The sequence below is a fragment of the Drosophila nasuta genome, chromosome 3 (genome assembly GCF_023558535.2).
Source record: "Drosophila nasuta strain 15112-1781.00 chromosome 3, ASM2355853v1, whole genome shotgun sequence".
Classification (NCBI taxonomy): domain Eukaryota; kingdom Metazoa; phylum Arthropoda; class Insecta; order Diptera; family Drosophilidae; genus Drosophila; species Drosophila nasuta.
In genome coordinates this window covers 34,324,815-34,348,275 of record NC_083457.1, presented here as the reverse complement: position 1 = coordinate 34,348,275, position 23,461 = coordinate 34,324,815, and the positions used below count along the sequence as shown (strand labels likewise).

General features: G+C 37.6%; 5 protein-coding genes across 7 annotated transcripts; 3 read left to right on the top strand and 2 right to left on the bottom strand.

Annotated features, from left to right (window-relative positions):
- Positions 1-1,626: 1,626 nt before the first annotated feature.
- On the top strand, positions 1,627-2,113 carry LOC132793240 (prostatic spermine-binding protein). Its single transcript, XM_060802988.1, has 2 exons — positions 1,627-1,713; positions 1,775-2,113. The coding sequence occupies exons 1-2, from the start codon at positions 1,680-1,682 to the stop codon at positions 2,029-2,031; spliced, it is 291 nt and encodes a 96-aa protein (XP_060658971.1). The 5' UTR covers positions 1,627-1,679; the 3' UTR covers positions 2,032-2,113.
- A 712-nt stretch (positions 2,114-2,825) lies between these two features.
- LOC132794414 (calcium channel flower) lies at positions 2,826-8,629 on the bottom strand. Of its 2 annotated transcripts, none has more exons than XM_060804858.1 (5): positions 8,474-8,627; positions 8,110-8,236; positions 6,013-6,220; positions 5,836-5,943; positions 2,826-3,576 (listed from the first exon to the last, which is right to left on the bottom strand). In XM_060804858.1, exons 1-5 carry the CDS (start codon positions 8,474-8,476, stop codon positions 3,429-3,431), a joined length of 594 nt encoding a protein of 197 aa, XP_060660841.1. In that variant the 5' UTR covers positions 8,477-8,627; the 3' UTR covers positions 2,826-3,428. The 2 variants fall into 2 exon arrangements, with proteins under 2 accessions (XP_060660841.1, XP_060660843.1); XM_060804860.1 differs by lacking the exon at positions 2,826-3,576 and adding an exon at positions 5,160-5,591 and having other exon boundaries at positions 8,474-8,629.
- A 2,475-nt stretch (positions 8,630-11,104) lies between these two features.
- LOC132794413 (myb-like protein Q) lies at positions 11,105-16,362 on the bottom strand. The gene is given in 6 exon segments (XM_060804857.1): positions 11,105-12,105; positions 12,163-12,975; positions 13,043-13,261; positions 13,326-13,964; positions 13,966-14,234; positions 15,304-16,362. Coding segments are annotated over 6 exon segments (2,844 nt in total). The 5' UTR covers positions 15,545-16,362; the 3' UTR covers positions 11,105-11,442.
- Positions 16,363-16,809: 447 nt separating this feature from the next.
- Positions 16,810-20,543, top strand: LOC132788023 (kelch-like protein diablo). 2 transcript variants are annotated; one of them, XM_060795312.1, is made up of 5 exons: positions 16,810-17,235; positions 17,652-18,482; positions 18,543-19,234; positions 19,293-19,482; positions 19,546-20,543. In XM_060795312.1, the coding sequence occupies exons 2-5, from the start codon at positions 17,706-17,708 to the stop codon at positions 19,789-19,791; spliced, it is 1,905 nt and encodes a 634-aa protein (XP_060651295.1). In that variant the 5' UTR covers positions 16,810-17,235; positions 17,652-17,705; the 3' UTR covers positions 19,792-20,543. The 2 variants fall into 2 exon arrangements, with proteins under 2 accessions (XP_060651295.1, XP_060651294.1); XM_060795311.1 differs by lacking the exon at positions 16,810-17,235 and having other exon boundaries at positions 19,546-19,733; positions 19,888-20,543.
- Positions 20,544-21,576: 1,033 nt separating this feature from the next.
- Positions 21,577-23,317, top strand: LOC132788028 (zinc finger protein 771-like). Its single transcript, XM_060795316.1, has one exon. The coding sequence runs from the start codon at positions 21,655-21,657 to the stop codon at positions 22,873-22,875; it is 1,221 nt and encodes a 406-aa protein (XP_060651299.1). The 5' UTR covers positions 21,577-21,654; the 3' UTR covers positions 22,876-23,317.
- The last annotated feature ends 144 nt before the right edge of the window (positions 23,318-23,461 follow it).

Below are 23,461 nucleotides of genomic sequence, written 5' to 3'. Positions count from 1 at the left end.
AATTTCATGGCAGTCGCAAAATGTTAACAGCTCACTTTTACCTTTTGCATTTCGCCGCCTGTTGACACTTTCAGCTGTCCTGTGAAACACCGCCCGTTGTCACCAGCAGTGTTCTTTGGTGCTAATATGCTAAGCAGCAGGTTGCCAAAAAAAAAAGAATAACTAAAAACAACTTGAAGAGAAACTCGTGCTGTCATCAGTGTTTCACTCCTACTGCGAATTTAGCCAGAAAAAATTTGAAAGTGCCGACGCAACTGTGGGAAAGTCTCGTTGACGCTTCCTTGATCCCGAATCCAACTCAAAACACTTGACCCACATCCCAACGATATCAACAATCTAATCAAAACAATGCGCATACCCTCGCATCAAATTGCGCAGCCTGTAATCGATACCGCAGAGGATCAGTTGAAGATCTATCACAAAAGACAAGCGATTTTATGCTACATTAAATATTATCAAAAGCAAAATAAACCATATGAAAGCATTAGATAAGTGGCATCTGCCCAGACCCAAATCAAATGTGGGTATCAATAACGTTTTAGTTAGGGTTTTCAAATCAAGATATTTTGAATAAGGAAACCCACAAAAAACATACAACAAGTGCTTATTCATTTTCAGAGTAGGCTTTTCAATTTCTGTAAAAGTAAAATACTTCATTGGAACATTTTGAATTTATAGCAAGCCTTGACTCTTTATAGTATAATGGGGCGCCCAGATAAAAGCATAAGTACAGAATAAGGACAACCAATTCAATTTATGGCCATATGAAAAGTTGCGATATAATTATGTGTTTTTAAATGCTGCAATTTTAATTTATCACTAACGATCAATATAATCAGAAAGCGAAGAGCGGGTCGCATAAATTGCCTTGAGTCTTGCATCTTTGACACAACGATATTATATCTACCAGATATTATCGTCATCTACAATGCCGGTATAGAAACCGCACAGAAGATTGAAAGAAAGCCAAAACGAAAATTTATCGTTTTCCTATTGTGGAGTTAGCCAATAACAGCCGAGAAGTATGCAACAATTAATTTTGGATGCACTTCAAACGATCTGCCTGAAAGTATGCTACAAATATTTTGTGTGCTTAGCCTCAAATTTTCGAAAACAAAAAATCAATTTCATGTTGTATATTACTTACGCTTATTTGCAATTTCCTATGTTTAAATTTTACTTGCAAAATAATTAATTAACTAACTATTAGCTATAGGCTATGTATTTTAAACTCCAACAATTAATAATTATTTATAAGCAACTACGAGAGCAGAATTTGGCTTCAAATTTTTAGGTTCCCCTTACATTTACACATGTATAAAGAATTTATTTAGAGAGTAGTCAAAATTAAAATGAGCTTGCTACATACTTTACCTAATACTTAAAAATAAATCTGATGCAATTTGCGGAGATAACGCGTAACAAACATTTTTAGTATAAAGTATTCATAACACATGCCGCAAATCCTTCAATGAAATTACGTTCTTTGAGACAGCTAAGACTAACTGACCCACATTTAACGATAGTAACCTCATTACGTTGGCCTAAAATTTGAATAGAGTCAAATATTTGCTCAGTTGTCTAAAATTTGCGATAATCTCTTTAGTGCTTAGTATAAAAAGAGCAGTCAGTTGTTCAGTTAGCATTATAATCATTTGCATCTATAATTAATTATCAATATGTTTTCCAACAAATTCCTGATTATGAGCTTCGGTGAGTCACAAGGATTGAAACGCTTATAAAGGACTATCTAACATCACACACATTTTTGCAGCTCTTTTCGCCGTGATCATTGCAGTGTCTGGCGCTGAGATCAGCGATCGTCGCTACCGCTGGCCTAACTCTAATGAACAGGAGGCTGACGAGAAGGAGACTGATGAAGATGATGAGGAAGATGACGAGGATACTGACGATGGTAATGGCCAAGAAGAAGACCAACAAGATGATGATGATAATGGTGAAGAAAGCCAAGAAGATGCCGAAAATGATGACGACAATGACAATGAAGAAGAAAGCGAGGAGAATGCTTAAATCAAACATCACAAAATTTCACAAAATTCCATTTAAAATGTTATCCATCATTTAAAGCTACATAAGTTACAAAAAAAATTGCAAACTATAGAGTTAAAGCCGTTAAAATATTTTTAAATACTTGAAATAAATATTGTTGAAATTAAATCACAACAAATGGTTTTAATACAAAAACATACTTTTAGTTAATTCCAAACCTTATCAATTATTTCCACAATTACTATATGTTGACTATTACCAAAAAAAATTTTCGAACTTTTGATAAACTTGAACAGGAGCTTGCTGATAAAGCTATTGTTGAAAAAACATGAGAGATTAAATTTAGCCGACAATTTCTTTAACGAAATCTAGAGCAATGGAACTAATTTCAGAATATTGTTCAAGAATGTCCCTTACATTTGCAATATTTAATTTGTTAAATATAATTACCAATATTTTTAAAGTTTAGTTTTAGACTCAGACGCACTCTTTTTTTATCATAATTTTTCTATAAAATATCTATCCAGCTTATCCGCAGCATCGTGTGTGTTTAGATTTGGATTGAAACATTATTAATTTCTCGAAGTTTTTAATTTGTAAGTATCAGAAGTCGTTGCTATTCTGCATGATCCGATTTTCCATCCACTCTTGTGAACGCGGTGCTGTTAATAATAAAGTATAGTTCTGATTGCTAACCAACATTATTGTTATTACTTGTATAATAAATTTTATTTAACATAATTTAATTTATGCATAATAATTCAATTTCATTATGGTTTACATACATTTATTTATTTATATTTTAATAAGTAATTGTATTATGCATTTAAATATATTTTAGGTATATTTAAACTATGACTAAAAGTAAACTTCACATAATTATGCCTTCGTTCAATAATTTAAGTTAATTATGCTCAATTCAATTACATACTTGCTTTACTAAATTTTAAACATGTTTATTTTCATTTGATTGTGTTAAACGAGGAAACCAAAGTTGGAATGAATACACAGCAAAAACAAAAATTAGAAACAGAAAACGCTAAAACATTTAACACAATTAACTTTTACAATTACTAGACGGTTCTTTAAAAAGAGGTTTCTCTGAGGTTCGCCTCTCTGCCTTATCATTTTTTTAGCTGTTTATGTTTGTCAACATTGTCGATGCCTCTACACCGCGAGAGATCCTAACATACTTGCGACGCAGTTGATGATAAAGTTTGGTCGCCAAACAAATAAATTGCACACGTTCGTTCTTCTATATAATTAGGCATTTGTTTTCCGTTGATTCTGTTTTCACTTTGCTGTTCCTGTTATTGTTATTGTTGCTGTAGGTGCCTTTTATGCGTTGCGTTGCGTTTTGAGTCTTGTTTTCTCATCGCACGTTCCCAGCCACGTTGCACGATCCGCTGATCCCTTCATCACACATTGCTGTCCGTGCCCACGGCTCCGGTGAAAGAGAACGGCTGCGCATTGTTCACAATGCCCGCCCGATCGTTCGTCGTGGACGCAGCATTTCCGCCGTATCCTGTTTGCTGTGCCGCCGCGCGCATGTCATCAGCGGAAGCTCTAAACAAGTAAGATAATAAATAATTAGTGAAAAGCAAATGAAGACTACACAAGTACTGATAAAGATAATACTGGGAATAAAAGACAAAATTAATAGATCACTAAAAAGTTTGTGTGCGAACAAAGGAATCGTGCATTGCCAAAGTCCAGTCGAAAGAACAGAAATTCCAATCGTACAATTGGTAGAGATTATTCAAATAACACTGGGTTTGGAGGTCTAACTATTAAAGGAAAAAAGAGGCGAAAAACTCAACAAATCTAATTCCAAATCCATTTCCAAATATTTTAAATGGAGAGCGGATTCAAACTACATAAAAGGAAATCAAAAATGGAATACTTAAATAATCGATCAGTTAGCTACGCAACTATTAAAGGAAAAACTATGCACTACAGAATTAAACAATCATTTTGGGCTAGTTGACAACATAATAATTTTTGATTGCCTGGATGTTAGCGTACTTCTTGCTGTTGCTGTTGTTCTTGGTGTAGTTGTTGTTGTTGTTGTAGTTGGCTTTTTTGCTGCATACTGGACTGTTCTGGGGCAGTTTGGCATTTACAATTCATTAGCATTTAAGTATATATTTAAATTGAAGCATTTCATTCATTTAAGTTAACCAAATATTTGATTGAGTGATAATTTTTAGTGTTGCGTTCGATATGAAATCAATATACATTATTTTTAACTATGTAATTTGAACTAGTTTTGCAAGCTAGGACTCTTCTCTAGCTACCAGTAACACGTTATCATATTGAGATTATGCAAGTAGTATTTATTAAGAGATAGAGAGCAAGCCACATTGGATGCCAATATGGATCCACTAGGATGCTGAGTTTTTTCTTTTTCTTCTTTTAGATAATGTGTTGCGAGTATTGTTTTGCTGCGAGTTACTATTTAGGCATAACAAAAACTTAAACTTAATATAACTAATATAAAATAAATACATATGCTCTAAATTGTAGGGAATGTGTCTCTGTGTAGGGCCAAAGCTGTAGTGAGATTACGTCTGAGAACTGATTTGTTTACAATATTTAGAAGTCAATTATGAACAATTCAGGTATACATTAATAGCTCGAAATATACATAGATATATATATTGTGATATGAAAGCTAAACGAAACATTTAACAATTGAATTTGATTGGCATTCAAGCAATGCATAATATCAAGTTAATAGTTTCCAATTATAGTTGTACAATTATTGCTCAACGATTCATAAATTTACTTTTAATTTGCATTTGTGTGGAAGCTGCTCATCATTCGTTCCTTTAGGTTTGTTTTCTAGAGTATTGATTTGATTTGTTTTTTGTTATCAATAGAATTTTCTCACTAAAAATAAACTTTACATATATTTATATATATTTTATATATATACATATGTAAATTGTTATATGTATTTATGCATATGTATGTTTAGTATATTTAACTGTACTTTTAACAACACCGTCGCACTCGACAAAAGACATTTAAAAATGGAGAAATGCAACTACATGCAAAGGACGACAAATGACCAAACAACATTTTGCAAACATTGTGTTTAGTAACAATTATGAAAAGTTTCCTTTAGTTTTCTTTTGTTTTTCAAATTGGTGGGGTGTTTTTTGTATTATTTATGATGTTCTTTATTGTTTTTATTTTTTGTTTTTCACTTTCAATTGGAACGAACACTAAAAGCTATGCGCCATAAAATATTTGTTACTCAATATTTCATCGTGATATTTCTTTGTCTAATTGCCATTGTATTTGTTTTAGGTTTTCATTTCTTTTCTTTTCGTTTTGGGGTGTTTGTGTGAGTATCTGCAGTGAAGGTGTTTTTGTGTTTATGTCTGTGTTGGTATTGTTAATTGGTTTTGGCAGTTTATGCATTTAGTTGGCGTGTTTATGTTGGACGCCAAACATCGGGGTCTTCCATGAGTGTGATATGTTGATCGCCGCCCATTTGCATTTGGCCGCCCGCCTGGTCGCCTCCCATTTGTGTGGGCGATGTGGCCGCAGCAGCCATGTCCTCGCGCGAAGCTCTAATGTTATGCATATATTGATATTTCGTGTATTTGGTCGATTTAATTATGTGTTAGATAACATTAGTTAGAATTGTAAGCGTAATCACAGCGCAAGCACGTCAAGGAATAGAGAAAACATTGGTTTCGATTAGCATTTAGTGCCTTCTCCTCCTCTTATCATCTTCACTCTTTACACGATAACACACTAAGAGACTAGCCAACTAATTTTGTTTAGAGCTTACAGCTTGCTAACAATACTCACTTCTTGCCTAACGCCATCATGCCGTAGACGGCTCCAGTTGCGAAGATTAAGCCGCTGCCAAAGAGACTCGCCAAGCCGAAGCACATGAAAATGGGCGGCACAGCCAATCTATGGACAAAAAGAGATAGTAATTAAATGGAGTGCACAACGCAAAAAGAAACTGAGTGTGTTACTTACGCGCAGTAGAGACCCGCTCGGAAGTACATTGGCTTGGCCTCCACCTTACCCGCCACCTGATCGACCTGCTCGATACAAGGAAAGCAACAAGGCGCTTCCAGCGCCATTACTATAAACCCGGCCAGCATTTGAATGATGCCAGCGACCAAGCATGATACATCCAGTGTGAGAATCGAGATGACGTTCCACAGACCGAAGAGTATGGCAACTGTAAAAGAAAAGGTCTATTAATAAGTGATAATACAGATTGAAATCAGAGAGTTTAAAACGTAAATGAAATCACATTTTAAGACTGAATGTTTGTGGAAATAAAGCGTAACCAAACCACCCACAACATAATCAAATAAGGGGCGTTATTTTCTGCTTTCTCAACATACAAAACCAACATAACAAATGCAGAAATTATCTATTTAACGATTAATTATATACATATGTATATAACTTCAATCAGTGCCAACTAAAAACGCCTACCACATTTGGCCTCATTATTGCACGCAATTTTTTTAACATGTCGAGCGTAATCTAATCGTTGGAAACTGACTCACCCAACTGCTAAATTCGCTACAAGGTTGAATTCTTTTATTTTTCTACAAAAAAAAAAAAATAATTTAACAAAGAGAAAGAATAATAAAATACATTATAAAAGTGCTACGCGGAGAGCAGAGAAGCGTGACAAAACCTGCAGAAGCACTTGTTCAAATTGGAGCACTGCGGTGATCTGACAACTGGACAAATAAATAGAGAATAAAGAACACATTGTCACCGACTATCTGTCCGTCTGTCTGTCTGTCTTCTAGTTGCTATAAGCTAACGATCCATACCGATGAGGTAAATGATACTATATTCAAGCACATGCCTACGAAATTATAATATTTAAATATTTTATCAGCTGAAATCGTAGTGTGAGCTTAAATTCGACTGATAACAATTGTAACAACTAAGCAAACGAATGCCTTAATGTGTTAATTAAGTCACTTGACTTCGTAGATAATTCTAGAATTTAGAGATTTGCGATTTCCATAATTATAACCTAGGGTATTATGAAACTGAAACCTTAAAAGATAAACAATTGAAAAGCGAACTCGTTCTGCCGGTAAACTGATCTTATTTTTGAGGTTTTTGAGGTTATTGCTCTTATTATTCATAATCAACATTTTAGTGTATGCACAAAATAAATAAAAACCTGCTTAAGGAAGCCGCAACAATGATTTGCATACATTTGAATTAGTTATTATCATGAAACATACCGCAGAGAATCGTTGAACTCATTGCAAAAATAATAATATTTTCTCATTTTTCTTATATTAACTTTTCTGATTACGAAAGTAAGTTGCAAATAAAATTCTGTGTCATTGACCTTCCACTTTTTCCTATTTTACATAAAGCGGAACTCGTAAAAGGTACAAATAACATATAGTATAGTATATTTCCTATTGAGTTGCACTGTTAGTGGGGCAGGGAAGAGGAAGGAAGTGCGGTTTGAATGTCATGGCAACTCTGGGTGGGAAATAAAGAAAACACAATAAAGTATTACGCAAAATAACAGCACACTGTGAGAGAGAACCAGAGAGAGAGAGAGAGAGAGAGACAGCGAATGTGGGTGGGAAAGTGCAAATAGAGCGTAAATGTTGCTGATAAAATAAAAATAAATAACAATAAAAAGAGCCATGCAAATTTAATGACAATTTAATGTGCAAGGAGAACAAAGAATTCAGAAACGCTACAAAGGCAACAAAAGTTATGCATTCTGTATGTATGTGCGTATAAAGGGCACACATATCGACACATACAGACAAACATTTCTGTATCCTTTTGTCTTTATCAATGTCAGGTCGAAGAGCGAGCGAGCGAGTGTGCGTGCTATGAGTGTTGTGTCGGGCGTGTGAGTGTTGGGGGTGGCACACAACACAAACACCAGCGCATATGTATACACTCACACACACATACACATTGACACGACGCTTTGAATAGATAACATGCAAGGCCCATTAGAATAATAAAAAATCGATGCAACTAACAGTTGTAAATGCTGTTCTTGCCATTTGTTGTTGCTTCTGTTACTGTTACTGTTTTAGTTTTTGGCTTTTCAATACTCACAGAAGGAAGCAACGATGCCCAGCACTCGACTGCCATATTTGAGATACCAGGGCGCTTCAGGACCGCCAGCAGGATCCGGTTGTTGATTGGGTCGCGCCAGCAGCCCCGTAATCTTTTCCGCAAGCGACTGCACACATAAGAACAATGCAATTGATATGGTGATTAATCATAGTCACTATTATGCATTTGAAAAAATCGACAAATTCGGCATGCAGTTTTCGTTTTTTTGTGACGCGGCCGCTTCACACATACACATACACGCACAAAAACACCTTTGCACACATGTACAATTCACGTCAGCAAAAACTTTGGCCGCGTTCAAGTTTTGCGATTTGCATCGCAATGCACTCACACTTTTACATACCATTTTGTTAAGCAACTATTTAAACTTAAATTATATTTATTGAAACACAAATTTAGCAATTTTATGCTCTTTTTTTGACCAACGAAAAAACGCAGAAGAGAATGAAATGCAGAATAAAACAGATAACTCAAGACAATCGACTCGTCGTTTATTTAGCGTTGCCACCTTGCAACACATACAATTCAATAAACTGTCATGCTCCTCTCTTTACAAATAAAAATGCTCCTCATGTGGAATTCAAATTTAACATAACATATAACAGTTTAACGTATTTTCAATGGATTATCATTTGCTAACATTGAAAAAATGTTTAATTATTTTCTGAAAAACATTACCCACTTTTCAGTTGTTGGTTGTAAAGAAAAACACAATTTCTGTTGCTGGTTCTCGGGAGTACAAAATAAAATTTGAACAGTTTTATTGCCGGTTTTTTTTTCTTTTTTTGAAAAATATTGCCATTGATTTTTGGGTTGCACATAAAATGAATAGACGGGAATTTGGTAATTAAGGGAGGGGATTCAGATAACTATATTATGAGTAATTTTGTATTTTAACGTTGCGTTGTTCTCGTTTTCGTTAACTTTTTTTCGGTTCGGTTTTATTTTTTGTGGTCTACATTTTGCCATTCGTTTTTTGTTATATATTAATTGTTTTGGACGTTGTTTTTAATCGACAAAATTTGATGTAATTGCAAAGGCAAAGTAAAAAGGTCGGTATTGAATGGGCATATGATCTAGACTTAGTCTACGGCAAGTGTAGAGTTTCAAGAGTTGGAATATGTCTCTCAAATGTTTTGAGTTTTAAGTGTGTAGACTTTAAAGTTTAAACTATTATTGTATGGGGGTCCAAGTAGTTCACAAATTTATCGGATTGGTTTGCTTAAATATTAACTTAAATGTTGTTTTTAGCTGTTCTCGTGGTTTTGAGTTTAACTGCACGTTAACTATAGTTTGTTATTTGCTATGTCTATTGATTTTGAATTTGAGAAACATAAATTAATTTGAATTTGGAATAGTGTGGGTAGATTTACTTGTAGTATGGTTAAAAGCCGTCGCTTTCCATGTTGCACATAATCGCCATAAACATAATCATAAATGTAATTTTCTCTGTAGTTAATACAATTTATACATTTTCGTTGCGATTTCTTTTTCATATTGTTGTTGTTGTAAAAGTGGTTTCTATTGTTTAATATTTGATATTCATTGCAATTTGACGATGGTCGGTCTATTTGTTGTGCGCAAACAAATGCACAATGAAATTTCAAAAAGTTGAAGAAAAAATTGATAATAGGAAAGTACAAAATAAAAAATTGAATGTGAATTTCATTGCACATTTGTCTGACGCTTATTGAACAGCATCGTTATGTTGCTGTTCAATTTGTTGAAATTATAATGCAAATTATAAGATTTTACAATAAATGAAAATCTGTAGAAATTAATACATTGAATTTCGAAAATAAAAAAAATAATATGGCTTTTCAAAAAGCTTTAAAAGTCAATTATAAAATGTTGGAAAATAATTGAAGATTTCGTTTTTGTATGAAATAGAACCATTATAAAGGCCAGTCTGTAGGCAGCAGCAGGAGAGACACTTTATCACTTTAAAATGTTGTTAAATTCGTTAAATCTATCATAGGTTTTCTCATTCTTATTTATTGGATATGCTTGCCTGAGATTGCCCCGCTTTTCGCTTTTCACTTTTCACTTAATCTTGGGATTTCTTGCACTTGCTTGAAGCTGTCTTTTAGTTTTCTTTTGCGGGGGGCAATAAACAAGTTCTTTGTCGCCTGAATTATTATTAAAATTTCTTATAAAAACACTTGTTCGGTTTGTGGGTTAGGTAATGTATGCATGTTGTATGTTTATGTAATGTATGTATGTATGTTTAGTTTAATAGTAGTTGTAGTTGTAGTTGTCGTAGTAGCTAGCCGTTTTGTTAAGATCACAATTGTGCTAAGAAATACTATATCACAATTAATTATTTACAATCGTTATTATTTGTATCTTTTTGCTCACTTGCATTACATCTTAAGTTGTAGTGTGTGATTGGGCCGGCCGAGGGGGCCGCTGTTGGAGCGGGGTAGAAAGTCATGCAACACGTTGCATATTAGTTGGTTTTCCCCATTTGATTTTTTCACACACCTGCACACATACATATTTCGTTTGATCTTCTTCACGTTTGTTTAAGGTTATTGTATAAAAAGTTCATTGCTCACTGCACAATGAACGAATCTACAATTAATGAAAAGTATAGAAAACAGAAGCTAAGCTTTCTTTTCTTTATCGTTTCGTATTCTATCATATTCTTTCTCTCTCATTTATCTTCATTCACTTTTTTGCTTTTCTTTTGACTCATCTGAAACTCTAATTAGAAGGATACCTTGCTTCGTTCACTTTTTCGTTCGTTTACTAGAATTAAAAACAAATTTAAACATAACATACTAATTTTAGAGAATCGCATATCATTTCGTATCGCATTGTACTTTTTTGAACTTTTCTCTTCTCTCGTGTCTAACTTTTCGATACATAACAAAAAATATTAATTTTGACTGAATTTTTTACAAAATGACATGAGTTTTACTGGAGCGGAAGACTCTCTCTTATAATTTCCCCTTCATCTATAAATCTAACATTCGTGTGTTCTTTTCTTCTTTCGATTTTTGTTTTTGTTTTTTTTTTTGGTATCAAAATGTTTTTACGTTAATTACAAAAGTTTTATACATTCCTTGCTGTTTGTTAACTATTTACAATTCAATGTAGAAAATGTTGAAAAAATGCATCTCGAAAATGTGCGCTTCGAGAGATCCATGGAAAGTCTGTTAAAACATATAGTATTCAACGGTTATTTAACGGTCCTCTTATGCTGCCTACATGCTGGCCTTTTGACTTAGAAAAATGCAAATAAAGATGCAGGAGAATTTTGGTTTTTAGGAAGTTTTTGTGAAATATTACCAAAGCAAATTCTTTGATTTAGCAAAACACATTTGCTATAATATTTTTGGTAAATGTGAAATTCGTCCACGAATTAAAATTGGGCGTAAATGTAAGTGGCCCCTGTTGCTGTTGTTGTTGCACTTGCGGCTGCTGCTGTTGTTGCTGCTGCTGATGTTGTTGTTGTAGCTGCAATTGTTGCTGCTGTGCCAGTGGTTGATGCGATTGCGCACGCTTTAAGATGCGCAAATTGGTGCCCGATGCCATGCGCTGCAATTTGTGCAGTGTTTGAGCATCTGGCGTTGAGCTAATGTTGCTGCTAGATGCAGCGGCAACAGCTGCTGCTGTTGGCGAGTTAAGTGAAACCACCGAAGCAGGTCGTGGACGCTGCTGCTGCTCCGGATTTGGTGTCTTTTGTGCTGCAGCTGCTGCTGTCAGCATGGCAATCAAATCGATTCCTGTTGTTGGATTGCTTTGTTGTTGTTGTTGTTGCTGCTGCTGCTGCTGCTGTTGTTGCTGCAGTAGTTGTTGTGTGTTATTCTTGGTTAAAATGCTTTTGACAACCATTGGCTGCTGTTGATTGCTTTGCTTATCACTCTGCGATTTGGTGCGCGAACGTTGTTGTTGCTGTTGCTTGAGAGCCTTGGCCGCCTTCTGCTGCTGCTGCTTTTCCTTGCGTATCAAATCAAAGGAGCTGACAATCTGCAATGGCTTCTGTTTAGCATTCTCACCATTTGTTAACGGCTTTCCATTGCTTACCTTCTCATTGCTTGCCGGCTGTTGGGCATCATTCTGGCTTTGGCTATGAAACAGTTGGCGTTTGCTACTTGTTGCAGCTGGTGTTGTTGTTGTTGTTGGAGTTGCAGCTGTTGCTGCAGCAACAGCTGGTGTTCCCCAAACTGCTGGCACTGCTGCAGTTGTTGCCGTTGTTATTGTATTGCTGCCTGCAGCCACATTCAGTTGCTTATTGTTACTGTTGCTATTCCGCTTGATATTGCCATTGCAAATGTTGCCGCTGCCGTTGCTGTTGCCATTCACATTGCTGTTGCCATTGCAACCAGCGCCCGACTTTCCATTGAGATTATTCAATTTAACACCATCCAAATCACCCATCGACTTGTGTCGCTGACGTCGCGACGTCTGCTCCTTGTTCTTGTTGCCATTGCTGTTGATCAGCATTGTGGGCGATGCGGAATTGGCGACACCTAGAATGGCCCTGGGACTGTGCTGGCCAGAGGATTTGTTACGACGAGTCGTCGATGGCTCGACACCATTGCGTCGATCATTCACCCATTTCTTCAAGCGCTTAACAAATGGCATGATCATGAAGAAGGAATTGGAATTCTTGCCCAATTTGGCTTTTGATATGGCATCGTTCTTATTGACCGGCAATGCATCAATGCGAAACCAATCACAGCACTTAATCTCATTACGCGTGCGCGGCGCAAACTGCGTATCCAGCGGTATGTTGCGCACTATATACAACCGTGTATATTGATAATTGATATGAGCCTCAATGTAATCATCCGCATCAATGATGTCCGTAATGTCAAAGCCCGTCTCCTCATACACCTGCAGTGGGTAACAAATGCAATTAAAAAACGAACGAAATGATTTAAATAGGATGTAATTGACTTGCCTCCCTGGTGGCACAGTGTGCAGGATTCTCGTTCTCGTTGATTTTACCCTTAGGAAAACCCCAAGAGTTACGAGCAAAATATGATTGCACCAGCAGACAATGATTGAGATCCTCTGATACAAGTATGGCGCCATATGTGGGCACCGATAGCTTATAGTTCTTCCATTCCTCCAATATCTGTTCGACTGTGCCAAAATGCTTGTTCAGAAAGGGAATGTGCTGCACATAGATACCGAGTAATTAATGTTTAATTCAATTATAATCATCAAACACAATGATTTACCTGAAAGATCTGCATGGCAAATTGTTTGATGCCAACAATGGGCAATTTCCGTTGCAGCTGCAGCTGCTGCTGTGTTATTTGATCAACGGCATCCGTGGCTGGGGCACAAAAGAAGTCCAAATAGAACCAATGAGCCAACTCAATTTGAAAGCAAATGCGTATTAGATTATTAAGCTCCATGTCCGGCACATTGATAATGAAGCGGCTGGCCAGATCGTCGAGTATATCGGACGGAATTTTCGATTTCTCTGGCAATTTAATGCTGGACGACTTGTTGCTGTTGTTGTTATGGTTGTTAGTGGTTGCTATAATGCCTACGCCTCTTGTTGTTGACGATGTTGTCGTGGTCAGTGCCGTCATCGGTTCCTCCGAGGAGGAGCATGAGCTCCCATAGCTGTTGGCCGTTAAGGAGTTGCTGGATGTGCTTGAGTTAGTCGATGATATGGATGAGTTGAGGCGTTGCTTTTGTGCGCTATTTCCTCCATGCTGCTGTTGTTGCAGCTGCAACTGATGCTGTTGTTGCTGTTGCTTATGATGTTGCGTCTTCTTCTCGATGGCAATGGGCGCACTATGAACGCCAGTGGGCGTGACAGCAGCAGCTGTTGTTGTTGATGTTGTTGTAAACACCGCGCCCGTTTTTTAGCAATTGATTTAATACATCATTCTCAGCTTCGTTATCAGAATGTCGTCGTTGTTGTTGTTGTTGTTGCTGCTGCTGTAGTTTAAGCGCTGCTGTTGTTGCCTTCGCAGCAACTGCTGACAATTGCTGATAAGACGTCGCACTATCGCTCCTTGTGCCATTCTTATTATTGTTATTATTATGTATGTGATTGTTGTTGTTGTTATTGATATTGTTGATGTTGAGCACCTTTTGCAAAGTCAGCGACGCAAGCAATGCCAAGTTATTGACTTTAAAATGAAAATACAAAAGATTACAAAATGTTTAGATAAGACAATAAGACAATTGCTAATGGAATTGTTAGTTCTGTTAAACATAATTATCACCATGAGTTATTGACTCCCCTTAAGCATGTTATCGATAACCAATCGATAAATGTGATCAAGTAAGCAGCTAATTAAAATAACCCAAAACCTATAACCGACCTTCAAACACTATTTTGTTGGCACCTTGGCCTGCAGTTTTCAGTTTCTCAACAAATACTATATTTAATAGAAAGCACCTTGAAAAAACTGCTGATTAATCATTGATAATACGTATACGTAATATACGTATTATTCTATTAGTAGTGGAGACTTCTACAATTTGTATACGATCTGAGGCAGGGCCAATGATCTGCAAATTGCGCAACAACAAAATGTTGAAAACAAAACAAAAACAATCACAATTGCAAACACTATTCATTGTTACTGACTGCTTCGCGTTTTGGCCTCCAAAAAACTACACTGGACTCAGACGTGGGGAGCTCAGTTCAGCGACCTGCCTTCGAGAGCATTGCAGGCGACGCGACTGCGCTGCAACTGCGCGCGTGGAAAACTACTGAGGCGGAGAGATAAAAATACTAACAACCAGAGAGTGAGTTTGGGGACAGTGCTGCTACTTTTGCCAGTTTCTAACTAGATCTAGCCATTTTTAGAGTTGGTCAGCCAATTCTTATTTCATATCCGAATTTTAGCAACTTTTACTGACTTAGTTATTTGTGTTTAATTGAGTCATTAAATGGTGAATATTCGTTGCCTGAAGAAGCGAAATGTCTGCGACTTTACTTCGCTTATTGACCATATGCTTACACATTTTTTTTTTAGCAGTTTTACTTTTAAATCTCTGGCACCACTGGTTGGGGAGAAAATCGTTGTCTCTCTCCCCTGAAGTCTTTATGCAGTTAGCAAATTTTGTAGTCAACATTATGTTGTTACTATATGCATGCAATTATCGAAATCTTCGATAACGATTGTAGCAACAATTTGTCAATGTCTAAATTCTGAAATATTATGAGTAAATGTGTGTGATGGAATTTACCGTTATCATTTGGATTAGAGTTGCTTTCTTTACCCGGAGCAAGTGGAGCGTTGTTGGTATGTGTTCTAGTTGTTGTTGTAGTTGTTGCGGTTGCCAAAACGGCGGTTGCTGCTGCAGTGCTGCGTCTCTGTCGTTGCTTGTGCTGAGACGCTGGCGTTGACGACGACGTCGACGAAGTGGCGGCTGAGGCAGCGGCAGCTGTAGCGACGACGGCGGTATTAAAGATAGGAGCTATTTCCATAATATTTCGTATATGCTTTTGTTTTAATTTTTTATTTATTTTTTGTTTCGTCTATTCGTTAATCAATACAGCTTTGACGTGATTTTTGTATGTATTGCAAAAGTTTTTTGTTATTGGTTTTATTTATTTGTTTGTTTAATTCACACTAATTTCATGCGCAAGTCAGTCTTCGTCTTCCTCTTCTCGAACTTTTTTTCGTCACGTATCTTTGCAATATCGTGGATCGCGCTTTTGTATTAGTTGTTGTTTTATTTGTAAATATGGCTGCCAATCGTCGACAATTGTTGTTGTAGCTATCTGCTGCTTCTGTCGCACAAATTTCAATTTCCAATGCAATTGTTGTAATTCATGGTTTCGATTGTTGTTGGTACATGCATTTCTTGCTGCTCTCGCTGCTTTTCTTGTTGTTGTTGCTGATGTGTGGCAATCAACATTATCTGTTTTTGTTTTTATGTTGTTTTTGTTTGTGTTGTCAGCCATCCACAATTAAATGTGTCGCTAAACAGAAACAAAAAGTCTCCTACTCTCCACTCGACATGCGTACGCACACAACCAAACTTGTATTTTCTCACGTACTTTCTAAAAAAAAATGAGGCTGCCTATATGTGTGTGTTTGTGTGTATGTGTTTTTTGCGTCACTCGTATTTACTTCTTCAAATTGTTTTGTTTGTTGATACTTTTATGCGTATATTATTTGGTTTTAATTACATATACTTTGAACTTAAATTTATTAATTATTTTGCACTATTTTTAATAGCTTTTAATTTTTTTTTGGAAAATGCTTCCTCGTCGCACTTATACATACATATGAAAGTTATACACAGAGGTGGAGAAATATCGATGGCACTACTAACGTATCGATGTTTTTAATATTTACTTAATATCGATTTTATTAAGATATTTATTATATTACCTATCTTTTACTGTATCACAAAATTTGAAGTTAGATTATATTAAATACCAATATTTGCAAAAAATTGACGTGAATTTATAAAAAAATATTATATTTTTTGGAAATGTTTTACTATCGGTATCGTCTAGAGAGTGTGACCATTCAAGATTTTAATTAATACTAAAATAGGGCTGTTCAAAAGATACACTAACTTAAAAATCTTTATTAATCTGTTTTCTAACAATGAAGTAATTTTTTTAAGGAAAAGATGTGGCTTTTACAAACATTATTGATACACTGCTGAGAACTTAATAAAATGTCAAATCGGTATTTTGGTATATTTCGCGATGTAAAAGCCAATATTTTGATATAAGTTCGCTTGGTCACGCTGTATCTTCCAACGAGAAGTCTTTGATGAAAATATTGTGAAAAATTTTGTTTAATGTGCGAAAGAAGTGCAAGTGCATTATCAAATTATGTTCGAAGTGCTTACACAATGCACAGCATTGTTTGTCGATTCTAAACTACTGCAATAATTGCAGGAATAGTTGCAAGAAAACGTCTGTTTTGCAATTGTTCGATTTTTCCCACAAGACAACCAACGTTCTTCAGTGTGCAAGTGAAGTAAAAATCTGGTGATTTGCGCAAGCAATTGCTATAATTTGTAAACTCGCAACGCAAAAATTATTTAGCACAGATGTCGCTTTAAGCAAGCAGCAAAATTGCATTTTCGAACATTTCCGCCTGCACCTGGTTTCCGTGGACGTGCTTTGGATCCGTGGACAACAGAGACGCAAAGGTATTGGAAAGATTACAAAAACAAAATTTAGAGATGAGCGCGTGACAAACGTTTGCTCACGCCCACAATGCAGCAGCAATGAAAACAAATGCGATAAAATGAAAATTAAAATCCAATTTCAAATTGAATATACAAATGTGAAAAATGTGCTCTTAGTAAGCATTTAAATAGACATACTTATATTATTTTCATGTACACATACTTAGAATATTTTGTTGAGTATGTTTTGTTTGTAGAGCTTCGTTCAAGTGCGCTTATTCACGCACACATCTCCAGTTTTGCGCTGTATGCATTGCATATGTGTTTGTGTGGGCGGCGGGCAAAGGCAAAGAAGGCGTAACATTATTAACTTGAATCTTCTCCACTCACTCTCTTTTCTTTTATTTTTTTGCTTCCTTTCCTTTCACACCTTTTAGATAGACGCCGTGTGGGGTTGGGCATCCGCCCCGCTGCGCTTAGCGGCGAATAGAATGGGCGATCCTTTGCTGCCGGGCTCCACCGGCCTAGGCAGCGGTGCTGCCGCCACAGCCACCGCTGCTGGTTCAGGCACAACGGGCAGTGGGCTGGGTGGTGGCGGTGGCACCGGCGGTGCCGAACGTCCACCATCGCCCGCCCGTCTCACGCACACGTCCGAGAAGCATCCGAAAGTAACGCTCACCGAGCTGAATATGCTGCGTCGCCATCGTGAACTCTGCGACGTCGTGCTCAATGTGGGCGGACGCAAGATCTTTGCGCATCGGGTTATTTTGAGTGCATGCAGCTCGTATTTTTGTGCCATGTTCACCGGTGAGCTGGAGGAGTCACGACAAACGGAGGTCACCATACGCGACATCGATGAGAATGCCATGGAGCTCTTAATCGACTTTTGCTATACCGCTCACATTATTGTCGAGGAATCGAACGTGCAGACTTTGCTACCAGCCGCTTGTCTGTTGCAGCTCGTCGAGATCCAGGACATTTGCTGTGAGTTCCTCAAGCGTCAACTCGATCCGACCAATTGTCTGGGCATACGCGCCTTTGCCGACACACACTCCTGCCGCGAACTGCTGCGCATTGCCGACAAATTCACCCAGCACAACTTCCAGGAGGTGATGGAGAGCGAGGAGTTCCTGCTGCTGCCCGTGGGCCAGTTGGTGGATATCATTTGCAGCGATGAGCTCAATGTGCGCAGCGAGGAGCAGGTCTTCAATGCGGTCATGTCCTGGCTGAAGTACAATGTCGCCGAACGGCGTCAGCATTTGGCACAAGTAAATATTCTATTCTTGCTGCTTCACTTGATGTTTAACTAATAAATGCTCGTTTTGCAGGTGTTGCAACATGTACGCTTGCCTCTACTCTCGCCCAAGTTCCTAGTCGGTACTGTGGGCTCCGATCTCTTGGTGCGCTCCGATGAAGCCTGTCGCGATCTGGTCGACGAGGCTAAAAACTATCTACTGCTGCCGCAGGAACGTCCATTGATGCAAGGTCCACGCACACGTCCTCGCAAACCCACACGACGCGGTGAAGTGCTTTTCGCCGTGGGCGGCTGGTGCTCGGGTGATGCGATTGCCTCCGTTGAACGCTTTGATCCGCAGACCAACGATTGGAAAATGGTTGCGCCGATGAGCAAGCGACGTTGTGGCGTTGGCGTTGCCGTTCTCAATGATCTTTTATATGCTGTTGGCGGCCATGATGGCCAAAGCTATTTGAATAGCATTGAACGCTACGATCCACAGACCAATCAATGGTCCTGCGATGTGGCGCCGACCACATCGTGCCGCACCAGCGTTGGCGTTGCTGTTTTGGATGGTTTTCTCTATGCCGTGGGTGGACAGGATGGTGTACAGTGTCTGAATCATGTGGAACGCTATGATCCCAAGGAGAACAAATGGTCCAAGGTGGCACCGATGACCACACGTCGTTTAGGCGTTGCTGTTGCTGTCCTAAGCGGTCATCTTTATGCAATTGGTGGCTCCGATGGCCAATGTCCGCTCAACACCGTCGAACGTTACGATCCCAGGTGAGTGTTGCTTTTAATTTTTCATATTAAAATTTGTATTGATTAATTATTTAAACAGGCAAAATAAATGGGTTGCTGTCAATCCCATGAGCACACGTCGCAAGCATTTAGGTTGCGCTGTATTTAATAATTATATTTATGCCGTCGGCGGACGTGACGATTGCATGGAACTGTCGTCCGCCGAACGCTACAATCCCCTCACCAACACCTGGAGCCCTATTGTGGCCATGACCTCTCGTCGCAGTGGCGTAAGTGAAGGACACGCTCTTAATTCTATTGCGCTCTACTAAAAAATATCTCTGATGTTGCAGGTCGGTCTGGCTGTTGTCAATGGGCAGCTATATGCTGTGGGCGGCTTTGATGGCTCCGCCTACTTGAAGACCATTGAGGTGTACGATCCTGAGACGAATCAATGGCGCTTGTGCGGCTGCATGAACTATCGTCGCCTGGGTGGCGGCGTTGGTGTTATGCGTGCACCTCAGACTGAGAATTATATGTGGTGCGATAATAATTTTAGACATCAGAATAATCAAAAATTAGTTGAACTGCATAACTAACTCAACTATAATGTCATTTCTTTGCATTTGTCCTTATATTTAAACTCACACACATAAAACATACTACATGCTAACACACACACACAAAACACGCAGGATACGCAAGGATTCTGTCGTCTGATGGGAGCCGAAGCCGGCGTCGTCAGCGCTGCCCTCGCAAACGTTGCCGCCGCCGCACTTCTATTAAAAAAGGAACAGGACTCCAACAACAGCTAAAAATTGCAAGAAACAACCACATGAAATAGTAACAGAAAAACAGACCGACAGACAGTTAACTGCTACAACAAATCGAAGCCAAATTTTTTCCAGCGGCTTAAGCATAAGCATAATTGTATAATTGATACTTAATTGTTAATCGTTTCCCCCATTTGATGGCGCGTTAAAAATGAGAAATGTTTGTTGTGTCGCGCGTTTTTAACAAAATATGCCTAGCTTTAGTTGAATACACACACACACATTCTCAATTACACGTTACACTCAATCAGCCCAACACGAACACACACACACAAACCTAAATATATATATATTATATGCTAAACACGATGTACTGTAATATTTATTAAGCTAAGTAACTAAATACTACATGTTCTTTGTAAAGCAAACTAAAACAAAACTAACTGTTGGTTAAAATTTCATGGAAATTTCTGACATGCCTTTTCCCCCTTCTCACCTCTCGCCACATCATTCATTTACATTTATATAACACTCTCGAAAAACAAAAACAAACAAAATACAAAGCATTGAAAATCAAATATACTATACTTAAGCTACGCAATCGAAGTGTATTAGATATATACAAAAGAATAATAATAATATTAACTTCGTAACTGACCGCGTAAATACTAAGTGTGGTTGACGTTTCGAATTTGTAAATTGTTTCAGCATAAAAATCACAAGCGAGATAAAAATTAACAAATAATTAATTCTTAATGAATAGTTGTTCAAAATAAGCGCCAATAGATTATCATGCTTAAAAAACAAACAGTAAACATACAATGAATTGTAGTTGTAATGTACTATATAGCAAGTACGTAAAAGTCGAAAAATCTATCGAAAATTGATGCAATTTATTAAGTGTTGTGACAATTACGCCACAACACAAAGCTAAGGAACCAACTCGAAATAACTAAACAAAAAAACAAAACAAAGCTATGATTTTGCTTAGTTTTAGGCCTGTTTGCATTTTATTTATTTATAAAACACATATACAAATATACATCTTTATATATATTTCGTTGTTGCCCTTTAAAAAAAAAAACAAAAGCTAGCATGCATACACACAACACCACATTTATAATTTATTCATACATTATTTATTCTGGATTTATTTTGATGCCTATCCACATGCACTCTATGATAATTAAATAATAATTAAGACGTTGTTAACTTGACAAACACACACATTTGATGTTTGCAAAACCACATAAAACTTAAGAATAGCATTTAACTACACTAATTTATATATTTAGCATTAAGAGAATAACAACACTCACTCTCAAGCGTAAGCAACACGTAAATAAAATAAAACAAAAGCAAACAAAACTAAAATAATTGCACAGTAAATAAAGAAACAATACGATATCGGACATATGTATAAGAATATATACATATTCGAGATAGTTAATACAATAAAACTGCCGTATTTTAAATTGCATTTCATTCTGGGGGAAATTTGAAAATGCCAACTATCGATTATTTGCGCGCTATGGCTTAGGCTAGGCTCGATAGATTGCTGCTGTCAGCATTATCGAGAATCGCAAATCTATCGATAAGTCACGGTACAAAGAAGCGACGAATCAATACATTGGGTATACTTGTTGCACGAATGTAAATTAAATACATTTTATACGTAGTTCTCTAATTATGGAGAAAGTATGCCGTATTTGCCTCAGCAATTCCGATGGTATGGTCGACATATTCGGCGAGGAACAACCGGAGGAGGAGGAGATCAGCTTGGCAGACATGCTCAACGAATGCATCGATTGCAAGATTCGAGTGGACGACAATTTCCCCAAGTGGATCTGTTGGACCTGCTACTTGGATGCACAGATCGCATTCAAGTTCAAGCGCAAATGCGACCAAAGTTACAAGCTGTTGACTTTGAAGCAGGAGGAGCAGCAGCATAAGCAATTTCCCGTGGATCCCGATGAATTTTGTGCCATACTTGAGGAGCTGTCCAAGCCAGACGAAAACGTCGTGAAAGAGGAGCCAGATGAAAATTGCGACTACGAAGAGGCTGTTGCTCCCAGCACTCCAGAGCGAGATCCGCAGCAAGACGCTGAAGAGGAAGAGGAGGAACAGGAACTGCCGAAGACGCCACGGCAGCAACCGCAGCAGAGTTTTGATGAGCTTATGTCGCCGCCCTTTACTGGGTTCCGGGAACCCGACTCCAGCCCAAGTCCTTATTCGATGCGTCAATCGGCAAGAACAAGAGAAATCGCTAAGAATTTGGAATCGGAGCTGCAGCTAGAGTCAGATGACAACAGCCCAAGTGATTTTAGCGCTGACGAAGATGATGAGGATTACATTGACAACGTTAACGACAAAGACACCGAGAGAGTGCCACAGGCAGGTCGTCCACACGAATGTCCCGAATGTCCAAAGGCTTTCAATCGCCTGGACACGCTCAAATCACATATGCGTACGCACACTGGCGAGCGTCCCTACTCGTGTCCGCATTGTCCGCGCAAGTTTGCCCAAAGTCATCATGCCCGGGATCACATTAATGCCCACAACGGACAGCGACCACATCAGTGTCCGCATTGCCCAAAGGTGTTTACCCAGAAATCCAATTTGCGTGCTCACATCATTTTACATACGGGCAAGGGAGCATACAAATGCTCGCATTGTTCCAAGTCCTATGCTCGTAACTATGATCTGAAGACACATCTACGTATCCACAGTGGTGATCGTCCCCACACATGCAGCTTCTGCTCCAAGGGTTTCAATCGCCGACGCGATCTCGAGCGGCACATTCGCCTCCATACGGGACAACAGCCCTTCAAGTGCTCAAATTGTGGACAGCAATTCTCGCGCAAGGATCAACTGCTTATCCATGAGCGTAATCATGAGTGTGAAGTTTAAAATATCAACCTTTAAGTGTACATATCCAAGTATGTTATCTATAACATACATTTACTAATACTGAAGCAGTTCATTTCGTTTATAAAATGAAATGAAATTTTTCTTGTTAATGGAATTTGTTTGCTAAGCAGATAGAAAATTTATCGGAAATATTCAAATACCTCCTCTTTTAATTTTTTTCTATAAACGTAATCAAAAAAAAACATGATTTAAACATACATTTAAATGTACATATTTTAAAGCATAAGTGTCTACCGTAACTATCAAGAGTCTACAGTATTATTAAGCAGTTAATTTAGTTTAAGAAATTGAGAAATGAGTTATTTTTGATATGAATTGAAGAATTGAAAACATATTTTTTTACTTTGGAATATTGCATTAAATATTCTAACTAATTAAGTAAGATTTAGTTATAGCATAACTTGGAATTGTTTAATTTCTATAATTTTTTTTTATTGAACCATTTGTTAATCCTTAGTGCAGAAAATAATTGTGCAAATTTTGCAAGTGTATTATTTTTTGTACTTTGGAATTCTATGACATATTTTTGTTGAAATAAACAAATATTAAACAGTTTTTAAAATGA

Bases quoted from the DNA above. Each gene is read 5' to 3' on its own strand.
- LOC132793240 (XM_060802988.1), top strand. From the start codon at position 1,680: ATGTTTTCCAACAAATTCCTGATTATGAGCTTCG. The intron at 1,714-1,774 runs GTGAGTCACAAG...ACATTTTTGCAG, and splicing joins ATTCCTGATTATGAGCTTCG to CTCTTTTCGCCGTGATCATT.
- LOC132794414 (XM_060804858.1), bottom strand. The intron at 6,221-8,109 runs GTGAGTATTGAA...TTTCTTTTACAG, and splicing joins GGGCATCGTTGCTTCCTTCT to TTGCCATACTCTTCGGTCTG. The intron at 3,577-5,835 runs GTGAGTATTGTT...TTACTTGTTTAG, and splicing joins ATGATGGCGTTAGGCAAGAA to AGCTTCCGCTGATGACATGC.
- LOC132788023 (XM_060795312.1), top strand. From the start codon at position 17,706: ATGGGCGATCCTTTGCTGCCGGGCTCCACCGGCCTAGGCAGCGGTGCT. The intron at 18,483-18,542 runs GTAAATATTCTA...CTCGTTTTGCAG, and splicing joins GGCGTCAGCATTTGGCACAA to GTGTTGCAACATGTACGCTT. The intron at 19,235-19,292 runs GTGAGTGTTGCT...TTATTTAAACAG, and splicing joins GTCGAACGTTACGATCCCAG to GCAAAATAAATGGGTTGCTG.
- LOC132788028 (XM_060795316.1), top strand. From the start codon at position 21,655: ATGGAGAAAGTATGCCGTATTTGCCTCAGCAATTCCGATGGTATGGTC.